This window comes from Cordyceps javanica, chromosome 2, assembly GCF_051103115.1.
Source record: "Cordyceps javanica chromosome 2, complete sequence".
Taxonomy (NCBI): Eukaryota; Fungi; Ascomycota; class Sordariomycetes; order Hypocreales; family Cordycipitaceae; genus Cordyceps; species Cordyceps javanica.
In genome coordinates, this window is record NC_139296.1 from 79,271 (window position 1) to 106,217 (window position 26,947).

The following is a 26,947-nucleotide window of genomic DNA, read 5'->3' on the forward strand; positions in this document are numbered from 1 at the left end:
CCTGGTTTGTCTCATCGGTCATACACACGCACGCGGACTTGACGTATTTCTCGGGGTCGGTCAAGATCGTGCCCGCCCATTGCCCGACTTGTGTAGTGTCTCACCTGCACAACATCCTTTGTGTAGCTGCAACAGCCCATGGCCACGTCTTTGTCTAGCTCGGCAAACGGAGTTTTCGAGAAGCTGGATGTGCCGACTTCATTACTAAAACGAGAGTCTTGAAAAGTCCGATGAAACCCACTTGGCCACAATGTTAGCGTCCAGGGTGTCGTAGTCCGTGGAGGAAGCTAGTCAACAATTGGAGTGGTACTGATTCGCTAACATACGGGACTGGTCGCATACCAGCCAATCCGCATTGTGTGGTTTTAATTGACGAAAATACGAAAATACTTGTTTCATTGAGCCAAGAGGGTGAGCTGAACAGCACCTCTAAACATCCCCACGGCCAGCCATCGTGCCCGCCTCAGAACTTTATAGACCTGCATCTGGAATTTATGATCCCAGGGATTGCGTGTGTCCGAATGGCAAAGTGTGCTACAGGAGCAACACGAAAATTATGGATATTGGCCTGCTTCTGCCTGGAAAGAGAGGAACAATGGGCGGCCATGTTGAGCACTTTGTAGATGCACTGACGTGTCGTTGGACAGCTCGGTTGGTAGACAGATCTTGGCGGCACCATTTTGCGGAGGAGATCAAAGCAAAAGGAGACGGCTGCAGTGAACAAGTCCGCCTATGAGGGCTCAAAACTCTTGGAAGCTCACTTATCCATCGGATCACCGCCCAATCATATCCCCCGGGTTCTGATGATGCAGTGGCGGGCTCCCCAGAGCACTTGGCTAGCCAAGTTTCCCCGGGTCGAGCAGATCCCTCCGCCGCGGCACAGCGCCCCATTCTGGCCCATGATTGGCATATGACGCTATTGCATAGCGCGGGCGACGTATTCTCTCGGGTACGGCTTCAAAGAGTTTCCCCGCCCCCTGCTGCCAGTGTGTCGCAGGTTTGCGAGCAGGGATTTTAGTTAGTGTCGGGGATTCGCTCGGCCCATCTGCCATTGTGTCGCTAGCTAATACTTAGAGTATATATAAGTAGACTGCCTGCAAAATCTACCGCAAGTCTGGGGCTTTCCGGCATTTCCTGGTATCCCCCTCTGTACGGGCTTTCTAAAAGGGGAACAGGTGTTTAAAAAAAAAGACAAACAAAAACAGCTACACAACATGGCGGTACTATCAGTTATTTCCATTCCAGCACTGCTGGTCTCATTGACGGTGGCTTTTGTCCTTCTCCGCCTCATCGAGTACATACGATTTAGGAACAAGGCTTCGCGCCTAGGCTGCAGGTCGGCTGTGACGGGCTTCAACGGAGATCGGGCCGGGCTCAGCCTGATGCGGAAGGGCCTAAAGGCGCAGCGCGAGAAGAATGTGCCCAACTGGATGCGGCGGGAATTCGCGAGGCTGTCAGCCCAAGAGGGCCGCCCGGTCGGCACCTTTGAGATGAACGCGCCCATCTTCCGACGCGTGGTATTCACAACCGACCCCGAGAACATCAAGACGATTCTGGCGACGAGCTTCAAGGACTTTAGTCTCGGGAGTAACCGCATCGGGAATTTCAAGCCGCTTCTTGGCGACGGTATTGTAAGTTTTGCCATTCTGCCTGTGTAGCCTCACATAGGGGATGGTGGAAAAGGCAGGGGCAGGTGGCTGAACTAACTAACAGCTGTTATTCACAGTTTGCGTCTGATGGCAAGAAGTGGGAGCACTCGCGAGCCATGCTGCGCCCGCAATTTGTCCGCAGCCAAGTCAGCGACATTTCTCTGGAGGAGACGCACGTGCAGAACCTGATGTCGGTGCTCGAGGCGCAGCTCGACAAGGCGACGGGGTGGTCGAGCGCGGTGGACCTCTCACCTCTCTTCTTCCGGCTCACGCTCGACTCGGCGACCGAGTTCCTGTTTGGCGAGAGCGTCAACAGCCAGCTGCGGCGCGAGGGCGACGCCGCGACGGACGCGGGGGCGTTTGCGACATCTTTTGACGCCTCGCAGAACCAGCTGGCCGTCGCGGGCCGGTACGGCAACAACTACTGGCTCGGGCACACCAAGGAGTTCCGCAACGACGTGCGCATCTGCCACGAGTTCATCGACTACTTTGTGCAAAAGGCCATCAACGGGCAGCGCGGCGTCGCCAGCGAAAAGGCCGAGGAGCGGTACGTCTTCCTCGAGGCCATTGCGCGCGAGACGTCGGACCCGGTAGAGCTGCGCTCGCAGCTCATCAACATCCTGCTCGCCGGCCGCGACACGACGGCCTCGACGCTCGGCTGGTTCTTCTACACCATGGGCCAGGCCAGGCACCAGCACATCTACAAGCGCCTGCGCGAGGCCATTCTCGAGGAGTTTGGCACGTACCGCAATCCCAAGCCCATCACCTTTGAGGGCCTCAAGAATCTGACGTACCTTCAGTGGTGCGTCAACGAGACGCTCCGCCTGTACCCGATTGTGCCCATGAATGGCCGCTCCGCGGTCAAGGACACGGTGCTCCCTGTCGGCGGCGGTCCTGACGGACGCTCGCCGATCCTGGTGAAGAAGGGCCAGGACGTCGGATACTCGGTCAGTAGTACCCTTTCCCGCCTGAAATTCCGTCTGCAATACTAACAATCAGCTTTCAGGTTCACGTCATGCACCATCGCACCGACCTCTGGGGCGCCGACGCCGACGAATTCCGCCCGGAGCGGTGGGAGAAGCGCAAGCCCGGCTGGGACTATCTTCCGTTCAACGGCGGCCCGCGCATCTGTATCGGACAGCAGTTTGCGTTGACGGAGATTACGTACGTGGTGGCGCGCATGCTGCAGCGCTTCGACGAGCTGGACGGGTCAACGCTGCCGGCCGAGTCGCACGGCCTGGGGCTGACCAACTGTCCCGGTGAAGGCGTGCCGTTGAAGATGCATTTCGCCGATTAATAAAAGATAAAAGAAGGGCGAACAGAGCAAGGGCAGAATTTAGCCATACCAAAGAGAACGGCACGCTCGCGCCTTGTATATTCTCACGACGACTTTTGTACGATTTCAGGATCTCGCCTACTGGGGTGGGATATTTTGCATAGACAGAAAGCCGGGAACTGTTTTGTTCCCGCAAGCTCTTTTCTAATTTTTGGGACGCGCCTCAACTTATTTGACACGTTGGGCAGGTTGGAACCCTCGGTCTGTTGATGATGGACAGCGCCCGGATGATGCCCCTCTCTACGTTACGATTTAACTAGAATGAATCTTCTCACTGTTCATGTTATTGAACACCATTTGCTGCCCGTCAGGACGTGATTGTCGGCGCGCATGACTAGATGCCAATTGAATGGAAAGGGGGCATTTTGAAGCCTTGACTCGCGATGGCTGAAACCGGTGCTGGCATTGTTCAAGTTATTTTCTTGGTACGGAGTACTCCGTACACAATAGAACATTGTCAAGTCTCAGCCTTGAACTTCTAGAAGATGGAACATGTACGAAAATGTGACACATTACGTCTTGGCGCGCGCGAATCACAATTGCGGCGCGCCCCTGTCGATCGGTAGGTCATGATAAGAGCGACATGGAAATGCGATGTTGTGCTAGGATCTCTGTATAGATGAAAGGAAAGAAATATGTTGCATGCGTATGGCTGTGACCACAAAACCCTTTTGGTACAAGTTATACCAATTCGACTTGCTCTGGCTTGATGAACTGCATAGAGCCTCGACTCCGCACTCATATTACGCAGCACTGGATACACGCCCCTGCGCTCGTAACTGTACCTGTTGGAGCGATGAAAACTAGTGAACTAGGTCTTAGAAGTTGATGGGATGCAGGCCGTGGAGCCGGAAGCGGGATTGTGCGGGTCGATCTCACCGTCTAAGAATGAACTGTGCATAAGTTGTTGGCGGCAAGCATGGCAGGCATCAGCTGGAAGTAACGGGTTGCAATAGGGCGTAGTGCGGCGGCCTAGGGCTGGTGAGAGAAGCACTAGTTAGAAGAAAGGCGGGCGGATCATACGGCTTATTTCAAGAGACGGAGAGGGCTGAAATGCGACTGTGTGGGAAAGGGAAATCTTGGTAAGATAAAAATGGCGCTTTCGGCAAAGACGGATGGCAGATGAATTCGGAGGTGTTGATCTTGGGGCTATATCGGACAAGATGACAGGAGGTGGAACAAGAAGATGGGGCAGGGCTCCTCCAAGTGACGATTCAGAGGTTTTGGATTGCACGTATGGACGGCCTGTTGGCCCTTTGGTTTACATGTCGGCGTAGTAGACGATCAACAAGGCAAGACTGAATCGCAAAACCCATGCCGATTCCCAGTCAATGGGTGGAGTGCATTATCTGTTGAGGGTAGTTATATGAGTAGAAGCCCCCGAAGAGGGCCGTGCCGCAGGGAACTCCGAGAAGCGCTTTGGGGGCGAGAATCTCGTGTCGAATCTTGAACGACAATCTCTTGGACAGGAGCAGTGCCACAACAATGCGGTTTCGTACAGCGTGACATGCGTACGCGTCGATGGCTAGGGGACTACTTATGGCGGTGCCCGAGAATGAAACAGAAAAGAAAGAACTAGGTGCGGTGTGCAGAGTAAGCTGAGGGCTTACGCAGGAAAAAGTGGCGGGTAGGCTGAGCTTGACGCTGGCAGGACGGGGAGGGTGCTCCTGATGACGGGTGCGTCAGCAGAGCAAAGTGCGGGCAGCTATACAGCTGGGGCATGCACTATGATGACGAATGGTGAGAGAGGCCGGCGGTCATTGAGAGAAAAGAGAGAGAGAGAGAGACAGGGAGGAGGGAAGAGTTAAACGAAGCAGTGGAGAGAGTTGATGGTAAGATAGTTAGAGTTTGAAGCGGGCCGTGTTTGCTGTGCGTTTCTGTGGCCGAGCGATATGCCGGGGTTTGCGGGAATAGTGTGAGGGCAGTTTCTTGATCGTGTCGAATTGTACAGCGGTTACGAGATGTGACGTAGTTGATGTTGGGAAGAAGGAAAAGTTGCCCTCGAAGTCTGCGATGGCGGGCTTCGGCCACCAATGGGGGCAGGGGTGGACAACAGATTGGTAGCCAACGCACACGCGCGCCGTTGATATACAGCGAATCGGAGACAAGAAGGTCAGGCATGGTGGAAAGGCGATCCGAGTTGTTATTGGTATAACAAAAGAAAAAGCCTGGTGGTGAGCCTCACGCAGGGTCGCGAGAACCGGTCGGTGGCTGGGGCAAGGTGCGTATTCCAGTTGTTACGTATGGCGCCTCGGTCAGGCAAGTTTACCGGCGGTTCCCTGTTGACGGGTTCGTTAATCAGTTCTACGTAGCCTTGTATGCTTGAGGTCGTCGAGGCTGTGAAGGCCGTCTCCGTATAGGGTGCTACGCAACGCTGTGTTGGGGGTTGGGTTTATCTTGGTTGTCATGGTCCGTATCAGGACGTACGTCAGCGTCAGACGGGGGGGTTAACTTGATTGATTGATTGATTCAGTCAAGAGTCAAGCAAGATAGAAGCATGCATGACACACACACACACTCTCTCTCTCAAAAATAAGAAGAAATAAAAAAGAAAGGGAGAAATATAGAGAGCCGAAAATGACCAGAATCCATACATCGAAACTTACAGCAGCAAACTGTTTGTTTGCTGTGACGGTACCAAGTATAGATGAGGTCGTTGAGACAAGAGGCGGACAGCAGGGGAACAAAAACAAGAAGAAGAAAAAATCAAAAGGGGAAAATTGATTGTAAACGACCGTCAAAGAGCTGAGAGCCAATCCATTCTCGAAAAAAAAAACCTCTTCCCCAAGAAAGACTGTCTCTAGTGATTGAGTCGTGTCTGGCTCTCTACGGATTATCAGTATACGACGCGGAGTGAGATGCCTGTTGCGGAAAGCTGCATGCCGGGCGCTAGATCCGCTGTAAGTGTGGGGGAGGACTCGCTGTAACAAAGACGCTGCACCCTGTTGTGTGTCCGGATTGACGACTTAGGTACCTAAGGTTAGCAGGGACCTACCTAGGTAGATAGTACATATGCTGCGCCACTTGCCGAGACAGGTACCTGGCGGGCCGTGACGCCGAGGCAAACTGCTCTGTTTTTGTTGTACTGCATGGTTTTCGCGGGCGGCGGAAGGGGCTCAGCCTCCCAAGCGGCTGTCCGGCAACAAGGCTACAGCCTAAGTACAGGTAATACTTCATACATGTTCCGGAGGTGTCTAATGAGCAGCAGTATCTGTACAGGCTTCATCTCCCCTGGCTCCTTGACCACCACCAACACCAACCATCCTTGCACCTGCATTGCTGCACCGCCCTCCACCATCGCCATCGTCTCCCATCGCCCAGCATCAAATTTTACCCAAAATGGATATCCCTTCATCGACCAACCGACGCCCCCCCCCCCCCCCCGGCCCGGCCGTCGCCAATGGCCTTTGTTTGCTCTGCGACCCCTCCCTCCCATCCTCTGGCTTGGGCCATGGCGCTGAACCGGCTCGTTTTGCAGCATTTCCGTCCTTGACGATTGGGCTCTTGTTTGCCTTTGCCAGCGAACACGCTCTGGGCTTAGGCGCCGCCACGTTCTGATTAGTCCCTGCGCCATCCCCATCCAGCATCCACATCTCCATGCCGGCAGTCGAGCGCTACCAGACATCATCAATAAGGGCACCAAGAAAGCCAGATGGCGGCCAGCCAGGGCAGGGGCTTCGCTCTGCTCTCCCAACTCTCCCTCCCAATCACTGATCAGACTCGAGAGGGGGGGCACGCCCCCCCCCCCTGCACACTGCAGCCCTTTAGCATGTCTCTCTCGCTCTCATCCTGGCGATTACCGCACAATCATCACCTCCACCCTCAGAGACCAGGCCTAGCCCTGGATCCGCTGGCGCTACTACCCATCCCCAAGACAGACCGACCTATATAGAACAAGGCCTGCCCTGCAAACTCGGGCATTTAAGATTACTCTTTTGCTTGGCCAGACCACTCTTGCTTGACTCGACATCCTTTTATCAATCCCTTCCATCTCATTATCCGTTCCTTCTCTCGCCCCCCCCCATATCGACACCTCGCCCACCAAGCAGCGCACATCGCCACGCAGACGCAGCGTCTCTCGCTGCTCTCCGTCTCGAGTAATGGCTTCGCCCCAACTAATAAGCGACTACGCCGACAAGCACGATCCTGGCGTCGTCGCCGACCAGTTCCCCGCCACCACTCGCCAAACCTCGAACAGCAGCTCCATAGACGTCGACGAGCATGGCCACCTCACCCTCTGGCAGGCCATCAAGAAGTGGAAGCGTGTCTTTTGGTACTCCCTCGCCATATCCTCCACCATTCTCATGTTTGGCTACGATTTCGTCATTGTCGGCAACTCGTCCTCCATGCCTGCTTTCCAGTGAGTCCAATTGCTGCGCCGGCACTTTCCCACGACGCGCAAATTCCCCCACTGCAAGCAGCACACCCGCTAACTCTTGCAGGCACGACTTTGGCCAGTATTTTGAGGGCCATTGGATCATCCCCTCACTCTGGCTTGGCCTCTGGACCTTCATCTCACCCGGTGGCATGATGATTGGCTCTCTTTTTGTCGGTTACTTTCAGGACTGGTGCGGTCGCAAGGCTTCCTTCCTCGTCTCCTCCTTCCTCGCCGCCATTGCCGTCGCCGTCTGCTTCTGCTCTCAGTACCCCGACGACATCCTCCACCGCCGCGGCACCTTTCTCGCCGGCAAGGGGGTTCAAGGTCTCGCCCTCGGCATGATGATGACGACTTGCCAGACCTACCTCTCCGAGATTGCCCCTCCCAAGCTTCGTGGCCCGCTCCTTGCCTTCTTCCCCATCTTCACGCTCGTCGGCCAGCTCATCGGCGCCCTCGTCATCTACGGCCTCGTATCGTCCCCCAACGGCTACGCCATCGCCTTTGCTACCCAGTGGATCTTCGCCATCATCGCCTTTGCCGTCTCATTCATCATTCCAGAGAGCCCCATCTATCTGATCCGCAAGGGCTGCATCGAAAAGGCCCGTAGAGCTCAGCACAGGCTCGCCGGACAGGGCACCGACCCCGATCGCGTCCTCTCTGTCATGATGCGCGACATTGAGCACGAAACCGGCCAGACCCCGGCCACCCTCGTCGCCTGCTTCTCCAAAATCCAGCTGCGCCGAACCATGATTGTCCTCTTCACCAGCGTCCTCCCTCAGATGTTTGGGCTCACACTCCTCTCCCAGGCCAGTTACTTTGGCCAGGTTGTTGGCATCGAAGCCAAGGTCAGCTTGATCCTCCTCATCGCCGGTGTCCTGACGGGCTGCATTTCCAATTTCATCAGCATGTGGACTATGGGCCGCTTCGGCCATCGCGGCCTCTCCCTCGTCGGCCTGACCGGCTGTGGTATTCTCTGGTTGAGCATGGGCATTGCCGGTAGCATCGCTCACAACATGACGGTCGCATGGTACTGCTCTGCTGTCCTCATCCTCGTCACAGCCTGCTCCGGTCTGACGGTCTGGCCGGCCTCGTACGCTGTTGGCTCCGAAGTCTCGACCCTACATCTGCGTGCCAAGGCTCAGGGTGCCGGCTGGCTGTTTTCTAGCGCCTTCACCGCCGGCTTTGGTCTAGGCCTGCCCTACATTTACAACCCCGATGCCGGCAACCTGCGCGCCATGGTAGGCTACATTTTCGCGGCATTTTGCTTCATCAGCCTAGTCATCACATGGCTCTATGTTCCCGAGATGAAGGGCCGCACGCCATCCGAAATTGACCGCATGTTTGACCTGAAGCTAAAATCAAGAGAGTTCAAGCACTGGCGTGCCGACGGCGGCTTCAAGGGCGAGGGCTACACTAGCTCAAGAGCAGTCTAGACCTTTTTTTTTTTTTACCTTTCTTTTTGTTTTTTGTATTTGCTCTATACGGAGCGATGAAATGATGAATGATATTTAGCGATTTGTATTTACACACGAGCATATACTGCATATACCAATTGATTAATATAGCTTGACACATTGAGTCGTCGTGATTATCGTTACTCTCCGTTGGTCAGAACCCGAGACAAACCTATTCGTGTAACACAAGACGCCACATGCTCTCTGCCGCCCAAAGTCCACTTGCCTCGTGGCAGCAGACGCCACATTTAGCATTTGGCGGGCTATCAACTATTGCAACGACAAGATGACCACTGGAAGACAGCATGGTAGGACAAAGCCGGGAATAGACCGGGTACAAGCCAAAGAGGGGGGGGGGGGGGGATGAGGCTGTTGGCCCCGGGGCAACCCGAGAACAGATTTGTTTTTTTTTTGCGACAGAAGGAAAAGAGACAGTGTCCCTTGCGTGGACAGCTTCTTCTGGCCGAAAAAAAAAACTTGGTCTCGTCAGCATCGGCATCGGCATCGTCATGGTGCGACTGTTGCGTGTGCGCGCTGCTGCCGCACGTACTACGATGGAACAGTCGGTGGGAAGGCGCTTGTATCAGAACATTGAGAGATTCTAGAGGCAGAGGCTAGTTGATCCGAATGACATTTTTTATCACTTGAATCGTTGTGATTGCGATTCAAAATGATGGTGATGCTACGCAAGCTTTCTCCGGACGAGTGAGTACCTGTCACCGTGCTTGGGATTTGGTTGGGTCCTTCAGCGGTTCACTTGACGCTTCTGATTCGATTCAAACTTGCCCTCTTAACTCCTTTTCTTCTAGACAAAGCTTACGAATAGAAAACAGATTGATGACTTGGATACGTAGTGGCCGCAACTGCGCATGAGACGTCCTGTTCTGGTTCATGAATGTACGTACTCATCCATTGCAGGTCAGAAGGGGGCCAGAGGGGGCAAAGTTGATGCCTTGGACAGATGCGATTCATATTGGGCAATAAGATCCGCAGTTGCTAGCTCTTGCAGCAAGAAACTTGCAGCGAGTAACAGGCGACCGATACATTGCTGGCTCAGGTCGCTAAGTGGTGGATTGGGTGTGGATCGGTTTCCAAGTAGACGGGTGAAAGCCATCGCGGCGCTGCCTTGGTGATAAGAGTGGACGGAGCTATATACGTTTTGCTGTTACGTATGTTCCAAGTGATTAGCCCCGTATCTACGTCTATGAGCATTTGAGCAGATAGCGATGCAGCACCAGCAGGCCGCTTCATCTTTGACGGCTGGCGGCATCACTTTTGCACGCAGCGTGGGGAGCGCGAAGCCATCCTGAGAAGGAGCTATTACTCATGACCAGCATCTTTCGGCAGTTGCCAACAATGAGTGAGCGGTTCGGATTCTTGCAACGAGGCAGAAAAAAGCTCCGAGCTTGCAGGGAATGCGGTTCCTCGGTGCTCATGCCCCTCTGGTAGGAACCGGATTTTTGCCCCAAAGGCAAAGGTCGCTCACTGATAAAGGTCGCGGCCCACCTCGAAAGCATCTGTCGCCAGGTCGTGATGGGCGGACGGGCAAAGTCGATCAACCCCAGACCCAAGGATGGGGTGAAAGGAGGGGAAAGGGGAAAGGAGAAGGGGAGGGGCGCCGATTAGGAGGGTTTGATCCCGATGCGGGGGCTTTGCGCAGCGCGGTTAGGAGCCGCGATGGATGGGATGGATGGACGGACGGACGGGATGGATGGACGGCGATGAGTGGTTGTGGTAGTATCAGTAGTGGTGGTTGTGGCTGGCAGGCTGAGAGCGCGGTCCGGGGAAGAAGCCACTCGTGGCCATGGTCGTAGTCGGCATGGACATGGCATGCCCACCCCAGGTTTTCTCAGCACTTGTGGCGGTTAGTCAAATGAAAACAAGACGAATGCGCACTTTCTTTGCGTTATCAAATTACAAGGATAATGATGATTAAAAAAAAAGCGCGATGCGCCGACACAAACTGCTATCAGTAGACAGAGATTGGGCGGAGCCTCATCCCCACGGGGGAGTGGCGATGGTTGGAGGGGAAGAGGGGAGAGTACATACTCAGTAGGTACCCAGGCAAGCAGGTAACTACCCAAGTAATAACCAAGTTAATAGGCACCGATGGATAGACTCCGTAATCTGCAATATCCGTATCGGTATACACAATCTCGGTATCTAGTAACTACTCCGTACTTACTCCGTATAATAAAGTCTCATTCAGAGTCTGGTGACGGGGCAGGCATGCACATGCAGGCGTCGGCGCGGATGGTTCAGTGGTAATGGCCGAAATGAGCAAGACGCCACGCGACAGGATGCTACTTTCTTTCTTTACTGAATACTCGTTTTCTGGCCTTTTTTCCTTTTCGGCAAAATCTTGCGTTATCAAAAGATTGTGTCCTCTTCTTCCATTGGACACAAGCAGACCAGGCACAGGGCAGCCGCCCCCTATACTGATAGTAGTTAACTAGTTAACCCCCCAGAATGCCCCCGAGTCGGTCGTATTCCGTCTTCTTGCAGGGGCCGCTTGTGCTGAGTGCTGACAAACAGGGGGCTTTGGCGGGAAGCTGATGGTGGCCCGTTTTGGCCTTCATTTATCGCCCCGTAAGTCGGCTGTTTTAGGCATTGAATCCACCAAATATAGCTTTCTTTAGCGGTCCGCCTCCACTACCTACGTGCCTGCTAATAGAGGTACCTACTAGGTACTTAACCTGGGTACCTACTTCTAATACGACGACCGTGAGACTTGCCCAGTCAACAACAGTGAGTGCACCGAGTAAAAAAAAGTCACTCTTTTCCATCTTACCTTGGCAACTTGGGCATACTGACTAACCTTGGGCTCTGCGCAATGCGCCACCAAGTAGTTCAGTACCAACAAGTTGAATAAGATAGATGTGCATGCCTGATAGGTAATGCGCTAGGTAGTTGGTAGTTCCAGTACCAAACCGTTGTGGCTTTTTCTCCGTCCTTCTCCAACTTTTTCTGCCTTGTTCGAGTTGAACGACTCAGTGACTCGACGCAGGGGGTCCGACTCCATCTGACCCCATATTCTCCATCTCAGTCTTCTTCTTTTATTTATTATGGCGCCGCCGCCGCGCGCACTTGTTCGGAGCTGCTCATCCCACCGTTGTTGAGTCGTCTTGATTGCTCTACCCCGTACACTACTTGTCTTGGGGTGTCGGGGCCTCTGCTTCTTCTTCTTCTTCTTCTTCTTCTTCTTCTCAGACTCTGCGTATCTCTAATCTGGATACACCTTCATATTATACCCGCTGCTGCTACGATTACGAATTGCGTCGGCAAACGGCAAACGTGCCGCGACGACGCATAAGCCGACCCTATCCTCAACACCACCGCTCAACACCACCGCCGACGTCACAACCATCCATCAATCCCACTCATAAGAGCACACACACACACACCATGGACGACAGACGCGCCTCCGCCAGCCAGCAGGCCGACGTTGCCCTCGCCAGCCTCGGCTACAAGAGCGAGCTCCCGCGGAACCTCAAGATGCTCTCCGTCCTCGGCCTCTCCTTTGCCATCATGGCCGTCCCCTACGGCCTCTCCACCACAATGTCCTACTCCCTCGTCAACGGCCAGTCCGTCACCACCCTCTACGGCTGGTGCCTCGTCTCCCTCATCTCCCTCTGCATCGCCGCCTCCCTCGCCGAGATCTGCGCCGTCTACCCCACCGCCGGCGGCGTCTACTACTGGAGCGCCATGCTCGCCAGCCGCCGCTGGGCGCCCCTCGTCAGCTTCGTCGACGGCTGGCTCACCCTCGTCGGCAACTGGACCATCACCCTCTCCATCAACTTTGGCGGCGCCCAGCTCATCATATCCGCCATCTACATGTTTGACCAGACCTACGTCATCCAGTCCTGGCACACCGTCCTCGTCTTTTGGGCCATCATGCTCGTCTGCGCCGCCATCAACGCCTTTGGCTCCCGCTACCTCGACCTCATCAACAAGGTCTGCATCTACTGGACCGGCGCGAGCGTCATCATCATCCTCGTCACCCTCCTCTCCATGGCCGACACTCGCAATTCCGGCCGCTACGTCTTTGCCCACTACGACAGCTCCCAGAGCGGCTGGCCCGCCGGCTGGTCCTTTTTCGTCGGTTTGCTTCAGCGTATGTCTTTTTTTTTTTTTGCCCTCTCTTTCCTTCTCTCTCCTCTCTCTCTCTCTCTTCTCTCTCTCTCTCTCTTCTCTTCCACATCTGTTATCCCACCATGCATCTTGCACCAAGCTAATGAACCCCCCTTAGCCGCCTACGTCCTCACCGGCTACGGCATGGTCGCCTCCATGTGCGAAGAGGTCCAGAATCCCGAGCGCGAGGTCCCCAAGGCCATTGTCCTTTCCGTCGCCGCGGCCGGCGTCACCGGCCTCTTCTACCTCGTGCCCCTGCTCTTCGTCATTCCCGAGGTCGGCGCGCTCCTCAAAGAGGCCAACGACTTTGCCGGCGGCCAGCCCATCGGCATCATCTTCAAGCACGCCACGGGCTCCGCCGGCGGCGGCTTCGGCCTGCTCTTCCTCATCCTCGGCATCCTCATGTTCGCCGGCATCGGCTCCCTCACCGCCGCCTCCCGCTGCACCTACGCCTTTGCCCGCGACGGCGCCATCCCCGGCTACAAGCTCTGGCGCCGCGTCAACTCCCGCCTCGACGTGCCCGTCTGGGCCCTCGTCCTCTCCACCGCCGTCATCTCCCTCCTCGGCTGCATCTACTTTGGCTCCCCGACCGCCTTCAACTCCTTCACCGGCGTCGGCACCATCTGCCTCTCCGCCTCGTACGCCGTCCCCGTCATCGTCAACCTCGCCCAGGGCCGCGTCGCCGTCAGGCACTCCCCCTACAACCTCGGCCGCTGGGGCGTCGTCGTCAACTCCGTCTGCGCCGTCTGGATCTTCTTCGCCATTGTCATCTTTTCCATGCCCAGCGCCCTCCCCGTGCAGGCCGACACCATGAACTACGCCTCCGTCGTCTTTGCCGGCTTTGCCGCCATTGCCGGCCTCTGGTACCTCGTCCACGCCAGACACAACTTTACCGGCCCGCCCGTCCTCCGCAGCGACGAGGTCGACGCGACCGACGGCGTCGCGCCCCGGGATTCCCATACCGACTCTCCTGATTGCGAAAAGGACGCCAAGTAGTGCCTGCATTTTCTCGTTTTATACTATACTTGCATTTAAAGTAAAAATACCAATTCATTACGATCCTGTTCATCATTTGCTGTGCATTTTTGTCAGTATCATGTACATACATCTTGACCCTGGCGATGTGTTTTTGCATGTTTTTTAACCGAAAAAAAAAACGCGTGGCTACAGACGCACATATATGCACAAAGACGCATAAAACAACTACCCATGCAGCAATTATCATTCGATCAATCATTTCTTCGTTATATACTCTTTTCTTTTTTTCAAACAGGCCTTACCCTAATCTCAGTTCTATATACAAACAGGGGCCCTTTCTTCTCTCTTGTTCTCTCTTTTCTGATTCCCCCTGAACTTATTTCATCCCCCACCTCAACCATCTGGCCCCATCTGCTTCTACTTCCTCTCTCTGCTTTCCATCTTTCTTTTTTCCTTCTAGTCTCAAACGCTAATGGTACGGAAAATGGAAAATTCCTCACCCGTCGCCACAAGGTTCCCCGGAATCTGCGGGTGCCAGTGCAGCTCCTTGACGCCCTTGAGGTAGTGCACAAACAGCAGCTGCGGCGGCACGTCCTTGACGCCCGCCGTGTCCTTGCTCTCCTCGTCGTCGAGCTCCACCGCCAGGTCCCACAGCGACACGGTGTTGTCCGCCGCCGCGACGGCCACGATGGAGTCGTCTGTCGGGTGCCACTCGATGCTCGTCACCTGCTCCTTGTGAAAGTCGAAGCTGGCCAGCGGCTGCGGCTTGCCGGTCCCGGTGGCCTTCCACTGCCTCAGGTCCCACACGCCCCAGGTGCCGTCGTCGGCGCCCGTGCAGAGCAGGTGCGACGTCTGCCGCGACCACGACATGACGTTGACGTCGTGATCCGACACCTGCACCGTCAGCGCGGGGCTGCGCGTCTTTGACCGCACGTCCCAGACACGCACGGTGCCGTCAGCCGAGCACGAGGCGAACACGGACTGCTCCGACGGCGACCACTGGATGTCCTCCACGCTCGACGTGTGGCCCGCAAAGGGCCGGTTGTCCGTCACCCACCCACCGCCGTCGGTGCGCGTCGTCTGGTAGATGAGCCCGTCGTTGTCGCCCGTCAGCAGCTTGCCGTTCGGGTGGTGAGGTGACCAGTCGACGGCGTAGCCTTCGGACTTGTGCGCCCTGATCGTCGAGATGGGCTTGTTCTGCGCGGCAGAGATGACAGTCCCCGGCGTGTCAAACGACGCGAGATGCGGTGTCACATCGTGAATGAAGACGTTGGTAGACTCGGTCATGGTGGCCGTCAGCGTCGTCGGCGCGCGGCCGGCTTCTGACGACGGCACCTGGTGCGTGCGGATGCGGTTCGTCGTCGACGTCAGCGGGATGCTCTTGGACTCGAGGATCGGCTCAGCATCCTCATCCTCGTCGTCTGAATCCGACTCGGCGTCGCCGTTGCCGTCCTTGTTCATCCTCGACAGGCCGGAAAATTTGATGACCATGAGCTGGTTGTCGTTGGCCTTTTTATAGTCGGCCTGCGTGCCCGTCACCGCGTACATGGTCGCGGGATACGCCTTGCGGTTGTCGCCAAGCCCGTCCCGCACAATGTCAAACGACAGGCATGGCCATGGCGTCGTCAGGTTGTGCAGCATCTCGTACGTCGTCAGGTCTGGCGTGAGCACCTGGCCGGGCTCGAGCTTGTGGCGGCCGACAATGAAGGTGCCTTGGTCGACTTCCATGGCAGCAGCTGTAAGAGACGGATGGTTAGCAGTTAAACAGGAGAAAAAAAAAATACTTCGTATAGTATTGGTAAGAAAATACCCTCGTCGGCTTCGCGTTCAGCATCGGGGCGGCCGTCGACACCAGCCTCGATAATCTCGTCTTCGCTCTCGAATTCGTCCTCGAACTCGTCCTCAAAGTCGCCCATTTCCTTGTCGTCAATGTCCATTTTCTCGGGACGGTCGCCGCCCTTGAGGGGGGCACCGTCGTGCCCAATCTCAGCCGCACGTTTCGACATGGTGCAAGTGATTTGCCCTGAGCTACGCTTTGCGAAAAAGTAATAACCAAAGGCGGAGCGTGCTGCTGGGAATTCTGGTGGTGGTGGTGCTCTTATCAGTTTATCAGATATTTTTTTTAGCCCCGCGCCATCGAAAACTTTTTGCGGCGATGGAAGAGAGGTAAGTGGTAACACCCCGCTAGTTGTGGCTGTTGTGGCGTGTGTATGTGGCAGTGCGCAGCCCAGTGTATCGCTTGCCTACCTGCCCCCTATTGAGGTCAGAACGTCTTCATTAACACCATCAGGCTGGCCAATTATTAGTGACGACGCCTCTTTGCCGATGCCAGCAAACAGCTGAAACATAGGGCGTCCGTAGCAGAGCCCCTTTCGGCTTAGTATAATACAACTTTAGACTATTGGTAAACTTTCAGGCAGTAGGACGATCGATACAGACGAGAGCAGCACGTGTGTAATAAAAATAGGAATAAGCGGTGATGTGAATGGCGCGCCTCCCTTCCGCTGCATCGTTCTGCGGTATATATTTCTAGCCGACTGCCACGCGCCACGACAATTTACGTCGGTGCATTTTAGCCAGCTGTTCCTCACCATACTGCTCGACAATAGATTTTGCGCAAAGACTATGGGTGATGCGAGCTCTCCAGATTCGGCAAAGCGACAAAAGACATCGCACTCCAGCTGGAGCACGAGAGGCCATGAATCGCAACGGAGTCCGTCTTTCCCGTGTGAAAAGTATACTATAGCATGGATTTCCGCGTTGTACATAGAGATGGCTGCAGCTCGTGCAATGCTCGATGAAACCCACCAGCAGTTGCCTGGACAGGCCAACGACAGCAATGCCTACATATTAGGGCGCGTCAAACAACACAACGTCGTCATAGCCTGTTTGCCTGTGTCCCAGTACGGGACCAACGATGCGGCCAAAGTACTCACAAATCTGATTCGCACCTTTCCATCTGTTCGTATCGCTTTGATGGTAGGGGTTGGAGGCGGGGTGCCGACCAAAGCAGATGTACGATTAGGCGACATCGTCATCGGAACTAGGGTGATACAACATGACCTAGGCAAAATTGTCGGGGATAGGCTGGTTCAGCCCACGGCTGTACCAAAGACGCTGCACCCGTCTATCGGCACTGCTGTATCCAGCTTGCGTTCGAAACACGAACTGGAACCGTATCGAATCTCATCCATCTTGCACGAGAGGCTGAAGGATCATTCCGAGTACGGTCACCCAAATTTACCCGACCGCCTTTTCCAGGCATCCTACGCTCACGAGTCTCCAGGGCGAGGCTGTGAAGAATGTGATCCATCCAAATTGATACGGCGCGACAACCGCAAATCCCATGACCCAGTAGTACATTACGGCGCTATCGCATCAGGAAACCAAGTCTTGAGAGACGCCATTGTCCGAGATGATATCGCCCAGCGACTAGATGTTCTCTGCTTCGAAATGGAGGCTGCTGGTCTGATGGATGTTCTCCCTTGCATTCCAGTTCGAGGCATTTGCGATTATTCAGACTCCCATAAGAGCAAAGAATGGCAGACTTATGCCGCCGCGGTTGCCGCCGCCTATGCTAGGGAGTTACTAGATGTGTTGCCAGTGTTATCAGTACATTCGGATGTTGATTCGCCATCTGGCTCTGGTAAGTTCTGTATACTCGCTACGCGAATAGGGCAATTATTCACTGCCGTACTGTTAAGACCTCTACCACAAGCGTCGACAACGTCATTTCATGGTTCCATTCGGACGGAACAGAGAGTTCGTTGGACGTGATTCGATTGTTAAGCAGCTTCTCACCATCATTCCACCGAGCGCGAACCGAGGCGACTGCCAAAGGGTAGTCATCGAGGGTCTCGGTGGAGTCGGTAAGACGCAGATTGCGCTAGAAGCTGTGTATCGTCTGCGAGACGAGCATATTGACTGCTCAGTCTTCTGGGTTCCAGCTCTAGATGTCACAAGCTTCGAAAACGCCTACCGTGCTATCGGCCGAGAGCTCAAGATACAAGGTATCGATGAGGATCATGCAGACGTTGAGTCCCTTGTGAAAACCGCTCTAAGTGAAAGCGTCTACAGCTGGCTACTTGTCATTGATAATGCTGATGATGCAGAGCTCTTTTCCGACAGTTCAGGCACGGTATCTCTCAGCAAATATCTACCATTCTGTCACAACGGTTCGATTCTCTTCACGACCAGGAACCGCCAAGTTTCTACTGAGCTAGACATATCTACTCACAATACTTTCACTGTGGGGGAGATGACACGAGACGACTCCATCAAGATGCTGAAGCAAAACATGACAGTGACTTCGACATTCGACGCCGAAAATGCAAATCGATTGTTGGACTTCCTAGCTGATCTTCCCCTCGCGATAAAGCAGGCGTCGTCTTACATGGTCAAGACTGGAATCTCCATCGCTAGATACGTCGAACATTGTCAATCAAGCGACAAGAAGCTGATCAAATTGCTGAGCAAAGGCTTCAAAGATCGGAGACGCTACGACAACTCTACCAATCCCGTAGCAGCGACATGGTTGATATCGTTCGAGCACATTTCAAGGGAGAGCAAACGTGCTGCGGGATACCTAACATATCTCTGCTTTTATGCCGAGAAGGGGATACCGAAGGCCCTTCTACCCCCATTGGATGTGGATGACGCTGATGAAATTGAGGATGGAATGGAGAGAGACGAGGCTCTCGGCATTTTGAAGGCATATTCGTTCATCTCGGAGCGCTCAGACTCGAAAACGTTTGACATGCATCGGCTTGTCCGCCTAGCGATGCGCAACTGGCTAGAGGTTGAGCAAAAGCTAAAACTGTGCTCTGTCTCAGTGATACAGTGGCTAGTTGGCATATTTCCATTCCCAAAACACGAGAACAGAGACTTATGGTTGAACCATCTGCCACACGCTCAGTCAGCACTCAACTTGTCTGACTCTGCAGATACCAGCGAGTCCAAGGGTGGGCTTCTCTTGAAGATGGGTGTATGCTTCGATATTCTAGGGAAATACAAAGGTGCAGAAGAATTTCACCGTGCAAGCCTTCAGTTAAGGGCCAGAGTAATGGGCATAGAGCATCCAGCCACGCTTGACAGCATGAATGGGCTCGCAAACGTTTTGCTCCGACAGGGCCGATGCTGGGAGGCAGAGCGCACACACCGCCAAGCGTGGGAGTCGCGACAAAAGCTCCTCGGCCAGGAGCATCCTGACACACTCGCAAGCATGAACAATCTGGCGCTTTGCTTAGTTGCCGATGGGAAATTAGAGAAAGCAGAACAGTTACACAGGCGGACCTTGGAACTGAGAAGAACGTGTCTCGGCGAAGAACATCCAGAGACACTCGCTAGCATGAACAACCTTGCGCTCCTGCTTGAGATTGGTGGGAGATACGAGGAGGCAGGCCGAATGCATCAAGACACCGTTGCACTTATGGAGAGGTTTCACGGTAGGGAGCATCCAAACACGCTTATTAGCAGGAACAACCTCGGCAATGTGCTTCAACGCCTGGGCAGGTATCGCGAGTCGGAGGACGCACACCGGGAGACGCTCGGGTTGCGGCAGAAGATCTTTGGTGAGCAACATCCTGATACGCTTGCAAGCATGGGCAACCTAGCGCTTCTTCTTGTCAGCCTGGAGAGGTATGATGAAGCAGAGAAACTGCATCGGCAGACGCTGAAGTTGAGGCAAAAAGTTTTGGGGAAAGAACACCCGGACACACTTGCTAGCATGAAAAATCTCAATAGCTTCATGCAGCATCTGTCGCTATCGTCCTCAGAGATCCCCGGGGAGCGTCTTGGAACCGGAGCCAGGTATTCTTACAACTTCCTTCCAGTTGAGCCCAAGGATACTGTATCAGAATCCTCAAGTACTGGTTCTGTTCGCCAGCCGTTGCCGCAATCTGAAGCTCACGGAGCTTACTACTCGTAGGTCTCCTCAGTCATTCCTGCTGTCCCGACCCAACACTGCAGCGTAGTCTGATAAACTGCAATCTGTCTTTTGATCAAACACCGCACTGATTTCTACATTTGTATTCCAAGTACTAATTATCATCTTGTGTCAAGGCGCAATTATCCTTCTGAAGGTGACAGTTCAGCCAATCAGCCCTCATCTGAGCACCTGCGCGGCTTTCGCAAGTCCACCTCGCCAAAACAACCTGATCTTCATCTGCGAGAGTCCCCCCCGGACCACCACATACAGCCGAACGATTCCACGCGCGCTCTTTCAAACTGTAAGGGTTCCCAATGGCAAGCTAGGGTATAGCGAGGTGCAGTCTTTTTTTTTTAACATACGTTGTAGCAATTCGTACTTCCACGGCGGCATCACCAACAGTATCATCACAGTTTGCTGAAGCTACAGCCCGACTGCTGAATCCACCACACATGCGTGCGTTCTACACCCCGCCCGAATGTCATAACTCCGAACTCAAGAGTTTTAATATTCTATATCAGCAAGAGACATGCCCCCCGCGGTCCCATCAGAGCCTCAGCATTTCGGTTCTGGCGCACCAGATGACTATGTCTTCAAATACTCCAAGTGCACTGGAAAGCGAAAGGCTCTGCTGATTGGTATCAACTACTATGGTCAGCGCGGTCAGCTACGCGGCTGTATCAATGATGTCCGCAATATGACGACGTACCTCTGCATGGAGTTTGACTACAAGCGCGAGGATATGATAATTCTGACCGATGACCAGCAGAACGCCATGAGCCAGCCTACAAAACAAAACATCACGCGTGCCATGCACTGGCTTGTGAGAGATGCTAAAGAGAACGATTCACTGTTCTTTCATTACTCTGGTATGAATTGGACTTTGTGGGTCGTATGCATTTACCTTCTAATAATCCTAGGACATGGCGGTCAAACTAGAGATCTGGGCGGCGACGAGTCCGATAGCTATAACGAGGTCATTTACCCCGTAGATTTTCGACAAAACGGTCACATAACTGACGATGAGATGCACCGCATCATGGTGCATCCATTGTGCGCCGGTGTCCGACTGACTGCCATTTTCGACTCTTGCTGCTCAGGTACGGCACTATCTCTGCCATACATTTACTCTACGCAAGGCATCCTCAAAGAGCCAAACTTGGCCAAGGAGGCCGGTACAGGTTTGCTTGGGGTAATCTCTTCCTACAGCCAGGGGGATCTGGGCAGCATTCGGGACCAGATCACGAGTCTCTTCAAAAAGGCGACCGCCGGTGAAGGAACTCGCAACCGCTCTCTTGCAACCAAGACGTCACCGGCCGATGTTATCGTGTGGATGGGAAGCAAAGATGACCAAACATCGTATGCTTGTATTCTTATACTTTCCTTCGTCATCGTTACTCTAGTTTGCTAACCCTGACAATGACAGCGCTGATACAAACTCTGAGTGGCAGGCTGGCGCTGTGTCCTGGGCTTTCATCACCTCCCTCAAGAAAAACCCTTGCCAGAGTCATGTACAGCTTCTCAATAGCATTCGTGACGAATTGGCCAGCCGCTGCGACCAAAAACCGCAGCTCGCGTGCAGTCACCCACTGAGTACGCTATGCATTTCAATTTCGAATGATTAGCCGCTTACCCGCCTCATAGATACAGATCTCCTCTTCACCCTGTAGCCGAGGCTCTCAAGGGGCGAGCCAAGGCCCCTTCAATACGACATGGGGCACTCTTGGGGTCTTTGTGGCCATTTCATGGGCATAAGATCCGGATTTACGTATAACTGGCGAGACGCTCGTCATGTGCGTCCCATGATCACGGGGCGCACCTGCGAGTACTACACGCAATGGAGTCGAAAGTCTTGTCGTCTCTACTTGGATAGGAGGGACTGCCGGAGGTAGCAAAGTCCGTAAAGGCGAATAAGCCCGTAGATTCGATTAGGAATATGACGTACAGGAGCTTTCAGCAACGGGCAAGACCCAAGAAAAACATCATGTCAAGTCACGGTTCATGACGACAGAGGATGGAACTGTTGAGGGAGGCACGCCAGGAGATGGCCGTGGAATCAGTTCCTAAAGGTCAAGCCTGACAAAGCCAACAATTTATTGGCCACATTGTCGACACCTCGTATTTAAGATCCGATTTACATTATGTGCATTCAGTCTGTTGCCAGAAAATTCTTCCTTGCGCGCGTTTCACACTGCTTGCGAACGCGACAGGCCTACCGCCGTGCAGTTGCTTTTCCTGAGTGCCGCAGATCTTTAACCACCCACCTATATATCGGCTCTTGAGTGTGTCGTGTAGCGCTACGAGACTCGTACTGCAGATTACGTACCTACCACGGATTCCCACCACACATGATGCGATCACCAAACCGCTTTCTGAAGTTTCAAGAATTTCACTTTTTTTTTCTCTACATGGTACTCTCAAATGACGCTGTCCAACATGCCCACATCGTCTTCTTCGTGTCGTGCTCTATCTACTTCAGGCTGTGTTTCTTCTTCTTCGTCCTCGTCTAGGTCTTGCATGGGATAATTTAGAATCGCGGCAATATCTCCCAGCATTTTGAGGCGCTGCCCGCTTTCGTGATCGCTGCTGAGGACTCGCGTCTCGCCGCCGTCCATCTTGACTTTATCAACCAGTGCGACATACTTTTTGCGAACAGCAAGGTCATTACTGCGAAATAAGGAGTTGTTGATGAGCAGCATACCGCCGCCGGGGCCCACGGCGCCGTCAGCAATGGCCTTGTTGACGGCATGGGCGCCGTACCACGCGCGGCCGTCGTCGCGCTTGAGCAGCTCGAAGAATTTATCCATGAACTGCGCTTCCTTGGCAAAGTTCATGTCGCGCATCTGCACCATGACTGCAGGGCTCTTGAGGACCTCGCGGAGGCTGTGCATGTGGCCGGAATTTGAGTGAATGACCGTGGCCTGCTTGGCGACCGCGGTCAGCGTCTTGTCGGATTTGTCGCGGCCCTGCTGGGCAATGTAATCTTTGAAATCGGTGGCGATGAAGCCGGGACTGGCGAGCAGCAGCGGGCGCGGAGCTGCAAAGTCTATTGAGCGTATGAGGGTGGCGAGGGTCTTTTCGTAGAATTTTTTGATGCCGGCATCCTGCGTGGCAGCGGCATCCCTCTTTTTGGGTACCACGTGGTCGACGCGGGCTTTGAAGATGGTTCTGAATTCGGTAATGAGGCAGATGTTGGCAAGACCCTCTTGCATGACAATGGTAGCGGTCGCGCGGTTGCGGTCGTCGCCCAGACCTTGCACGAGGGCCTCGCGGGCGACGCTGTCCCAGCCATGGGCTTTGATGAGGGTGAAGGGCCGGTCGACCTCGAGGTCGAGAGTATGGTGGGAGCCTAGAGGCGCGTATTCGTTCTCGGAGCTGACGGTGCCGGAGACTCGCAGCGATGAGGCGGCCGGGTCGAAAAAGAGCGACTTGACCTTTACGGTGAGGTCGACATGCACACGCTCCGACTGGGTCGCGCCGGTGCCACCGTTGGTCAAGCTGACTTTGCGGATGGCGTGGCCGCGGACTCGGTCGCCGACGACGATGAGATTATATGCATGCCACTGCAACAGTCAGTATCCGTATGTCAGCGCGTATACGGTATATGCGGTGGTGGTTACCATGTCCTCCGGCTCCTCAGGCTGGAGAGTGACCTGCTCCTCCTCGACGTCTTTGAACTGCTTTTGCGATAACAGCTTCATGGCGGCTGTTTTCTATCACTGGATGTGTATGCTATCGGTCGAGTCGCATTTGTGTGTTGTACTTGAACAAAAGTCGGGGCCGCAGGGTCGATCAGAGAATTTTGTAGATGCGGTCAAGAGAAGAGGACAAGAATGGATGTATTGCTGCCCCTCCACAGGCGTCATGCCAGGATTGGGCCTCGATCACAGAGTAGTGGGGGTGGCGTTATAGGGCGGTAGCGCAAGTGTGGCGCTATACAAATGTGGCGCTAGAGGCTTCCTATCACCAAGTAATAAAGTCAAAGTCATCTGGCGGTACCCTCCAATAGATTATTGTGTTCTAAGAAATAATATGCTAGCCTTGACTCAAACTCTTGGAGTTTTCTTTTGTACCCTAAACACATTCAGCGTAGTCGTGAGTGCAGCTTTTAGGCAGCATTACCCTCTTGACGTGCTGAGTACACCTGATGATGTAAGTCCAATGGATGAACCCAACCATAAGCTGGGCCTGCTCTCTGGATACTTTTTGCATGCCTGAGACTGCAGTATGATAAAACAAACTTGTCCAACAAGGCGTTTTGCACCTCGTATCTATGATTGAAGTGAAACTGACAATAGCTCCTGCATCTCTTTGCGTTTTCAATTGATGCTCCGTGTAAGTGTAGGGTAGCGCTCCTCCTGCTCCCACTGATCATCAGCTACTTTTAAAGACACTCGATGGAAGCTAATCAAGATACGTCAAAGAACAACGTCACACCGATATAAAGGGATTGATAGGATATATAGGTTCGGAGTCTGCGGTACTAGGTTGCACAAACATGATCTTGAGCTAACCTCTGCCCAGATTTGGTGATCAGATAATTGAACCCATTTCAAGAAAGGGAAGGAGATGAGTTAAACCGAGGACAGAAAATATCAGGCGATATCACATTGAATATGAGTTAGGACCTGTTAAGCTTGCAAAGCTATCTCATGCGAAGCTTCGCCATGGGGTACTGTATCCGTAGCCGACGTTGACGCGGCCGTGAGGCTCTGGTTTGCCCAAATACATGCTAGCCCCGCGATTCCATGAAGCCTAAACTTCCCATCTCGAGTGTGTGAAATCAATGGACGTACACATATGACCGCAGCAGCTATGAGAATCATCAAACCAACTGTCGATCTGATCGACGCCCCGCGCCTTCTCGCGCACGTAGTAGCTGACTTACCCGTTCGGCCCAACACCACAGCAAGCTTCACAACACCTTTGTGGTTATGCGCTTCGCACGTGCCAAACGGACCCGTTAACCGGATCGCGGGACTCTTCTTCCCCACTGATCATGGCCGTACGGCGCTCAAGTGGCGCCGAGACGCTACCCAGGTGCACATCTATCATGTTGAGATCCCCAGCCGAGTGACACTGGTTGCGCGCTAGCTTCGACGTCATTCTGAACGGCCACTTGACAAGACGGATAGCGATGAGCTCGTCGGGAGGCTTTTCTAATGCACCCGACGCATTCACCAGTGTCCAGGAATCCCAGTGCAGGCTACGATCCAGATCCAGATCCCGGGGAATCGGGATTACGCAACCAGTCTGCGCACCGAGGCTGAGGCGGTTGCCTTGAACGGCATGCACAAAACTATCAGATTCAAACCGGTCTCGGCGGAAAGACTGGAGGACTCTCCAGTGTTAGTTGAACAGTATCTTAGCCAGTCTGATATCACCCCGGATGGCAAGCACCAGCTTTGTGTCGCTTTTAGCGAGCCTGGGCTCATCGAGATCCCGCAGGACCGGCTCGCAAAGTTCGGTAGGCTCATCAGCGAAGCGGAAGCATTGTTTGGCCCAGGGCCTTATCAACAGTACAAATTCCTATCCGTATCGTCAGACACGCTCCCTACCGGGAGACCAGCGCATCAGTGGTGGGCGGCATCGAGCATGCCGAGTCGTGCAGTCTCCTGACTTCCGGTCGTGTCTTCGCCGATGCTGACCTATTTCGACTGGATGAGCTACATCTTCAGCCACGAATACGTGCACGTATGGAATGGCAAGTATCGGCGTCCCCATAAGGCACGTGCCGAGCGACTTTACCACGCCACCTCGACGGCACGCTGCTGTGGGTGTACGAGGGCCTCACGCAATACAACGGCTACGTGCTGGCGGCGCGACGCGGCATGTGCGGCCACGAGCACCGGTCCTGACCAAGCTCGCCATCGCCATCGCCGACATGCAGTGCCAAGTCGGGTCGTGGCTGGGCGCTGGACCGAGGACACGGCGACGGGCGGGCCGCTCAGGAAGTACGGGTCTGGCGGCTGGGACAGCTACCTTCACGCGGCGATGACTACTACGACGAGGGCCGTCCTGCTCTGGCTTCGACGCCGACACGCTGATCCGCGAGCGCAGCAGCAACGGGGCCAAGTCCGCTGGACGACTTCGCGCGCAAGTTTTTTCGACGCGGCCGCTCGTTGTCCCGTACACGCTTGCCGAGGTGGTGTCAACGCTCAACGAGACGACGCTGCCGCACGACTGGGAGGGCTTTGTCCGGGAGCGACGCGCGCGCAGACGCCGCAGCCGCAAGTGAACACAGCGGGGGTTCGAGCGGGCCGGCTACACGTTCAGCTACACGCACGAGCAGACCGAGTCGCCCGAGCCCGACGTTTCGCTGGGTGTGCGCGTCGGCGAGGACAGCACCGTGGCGGACGTGCATCGCTTCGGCCGGGCAGACCGGGCCGGACTGGCGCCGACGCAAAAGATCACCCGCGTCGTCGGGGGGGGGGGGGGGGGGGGGGGGGGGGGGGGGGGTACAGCTTCGACGAGCTCGCGACGGCTATTGCGGCGACACGCGGCCAACCCGACGGCAGGGTCCATCTGAGTCTCGAGGGAGACGAAGACAGCTGGGATACGGCAGTTGACTGAGTTGTGGCTCTGGGCTTGTGTACCCCGTATTGAAGCCCCACGACGGATTGGACATGCTGGCTGATATTTTTGCCCCGAGGGCTGCGAGGCAATAAATACTTTGTGCAGTATTCGTAGCGGGTTCTATATTAAACACGCACCCTGTTATGCATGTTTCATTGCAAAGGGAATGCAGCGTGCTTTGAGACAAGTCCACACCAAGTTACACACATCAATCAACCTCGGCGACTTGATTGCGCATCGGCGAGCACACAATACTAAGGAGTGTGTGAGAATCGCGATTGCAAGTTTCAAAAGATGCAAAGCGGTAACCATATATTGAAATTGTGCCAAGCCCAACCTTTTGGAAATACGTACACGCGTATTATGTCATGATGATGCTCAAGACTCGCTGGGGTCATTCTACTAAAACAGCCTAGGTCACGATTCGAGCCGAGTCGTTGTACTATAAAAGTAAGAAGGCGGAACCAGCAGTAACCCAGAATGGCGATGAACAAGACAGATCATTTATGGGTAGACTGG

At 54.4% G+C, this 26,947-nt stretch overlaps 7 protein-coding genes across 7 annotated transcripts; 5 read left to right on the plus strand and 2 right to left on the minus strand.

The window, feature by feature from the left end:
• Nucleotides 1–1,214: 1,214 nt before the first annotated feature.
• On the plus strand, nucleotides 1,215–2,946 carry V2A60_002552 (cytochrome P450; the record flags this gene model as incomplete). The annotated part of the gene is made up of 3 exons (XM_083253901.1): nucleotides 1,215–1,631; nucleotides 1,727–2,596; nucleotides 2,656–2,946. 3 exons carry the CDS (start codon nucleotides 1,215–1,217, stop codon nucleotides 2,944–2,946), a joined length of 1,578 nt encoding a protein of 525 aa, XP_083110027.1.
• Nucleotides 2,947–7,085: 4,139 nt separating this feature from the next.
• On the plus strand, nucleotides 7,086–8,796 carry V2A60_002553 (uncharacterized protein; the record flags this gene model as incomplete). The annotated part of the gene is made up of 2 exons (XM_083253902.1): nucleotides 7,086–7,345; nucleotides 7,428–8,796. The coding sequence occupies 2 exons, from the start codon at nucleotides 7,086–7,088 to the stop codon at nucleotides 8,794–8,796; spliced, it is 1,629 nt and encodes a 542-aa protein (XP_083110028.1).
• A 3,426-nt stretch (nucleotides 8,797–12,222) lies between these two features.
• Nucleotides 12,223–13,944, plus strand: V2A60_002554 (amino acid/polyamine transporter I; the record flags this gene model as incomplete). Its single annotated transcript, XM_083253903.1, has 2 exons — nucleotides 12,223–12,931; nucleotides 13,067–13,944. 2 exons carry the CDS (start codon nucleotides 12,223–12,225, stop codon nucleotides 13,942–13,944), a joined length of 1,587 nt encoding a protein of 528 aa, XP_083110029.1.
• A 444-nt stretch (nucleotides 13,945–14,388) lies between these two features.
• Nucleotides 14,389–15,932, minus strand: V2A60_002555 (ribosome biosynthesis protein RRB1; the record flags this gene model as incomplete). The annotated part of the gene is made up of 2 exons (XM_083253904.1): nucleotides 14,389–15,662; nucleotides 15,737–15,932. 2 exons carry the CDS (start codon nucleotides 15,930–15,932, stop codon nucleotides 14,389–14,391), a joined length of 1,470 nt encoding a protein of 489 aa, XP_083110030.1.
• A 766-nt stretch (nucleotides 15,933–16,698) lies between these two features.
• Nucleotides 16,699–21,522, plus strand: V2A60_002556 (uncharacterized protein; the record flags this gene model as incomplete). The annotated part of the gene is made up of 8 exons (XM_083253905.1): nucleotides 16,699–17,572; nucleotides 17,631–19,848; nucleotides 19,987–20,153; nucleotides 20,222–20,308; nucleotides 20,374–20,721; nucleotides 20,773–21,211; nucleotides 21,279–21,445; nucleotides 21,497–21,522. 8 exons carry the CDS (start codon nucleotides 16,699–16,701, stop codon nucleotides 21,520–21,522), a joined length of 4,326 nt encoding a protein of 1,441 aa, XP_083110031.1.
• A 747-nt stretch (nucleotides 21,523–22,269) lies between these two features.
• V2A60_002557 (uncharacterized protein) lies at nucleotides 22,270–23,553 on the minus strand (the record flags this gene model as incomplete). The annotated part of the gene is made up of 2 exons (XM_083253906.1): nucleotides 22,270–23,415; nucleotides 23,473–23,553. 2 exons carry the CDS (start codon nucleotides 23,551–23,553, stop codon nucleotides 22,270–22,272), a joined length of 1,227 nt encoding a protein of 408 aa, XP_083110032.1.
• Nucleotides 23,554–25,553: 2,000 nt separating this feature from the next.
• On the plus strand, nucleotides 25,554–26,090 carry V2A60_002558 (uncharacterized protein; the record flags this gene model as incomplete). The annotated part of the gene is made up of 2 exons (XM_083253907.1): nucleotides 25,554–25,806; nucleotides 25,864–26,090. The coding sequence occupies 2 exons, from the start codon at nucleotides 25,554–25,556 to the stop codon at nucleotides 26,088–26,090; spliced, it is 480 nt and encodes a 159-aa protein (XP_083110033.1).
• Nucleotides 26,091–26,947: the final 857 nt, after the last annotated feature.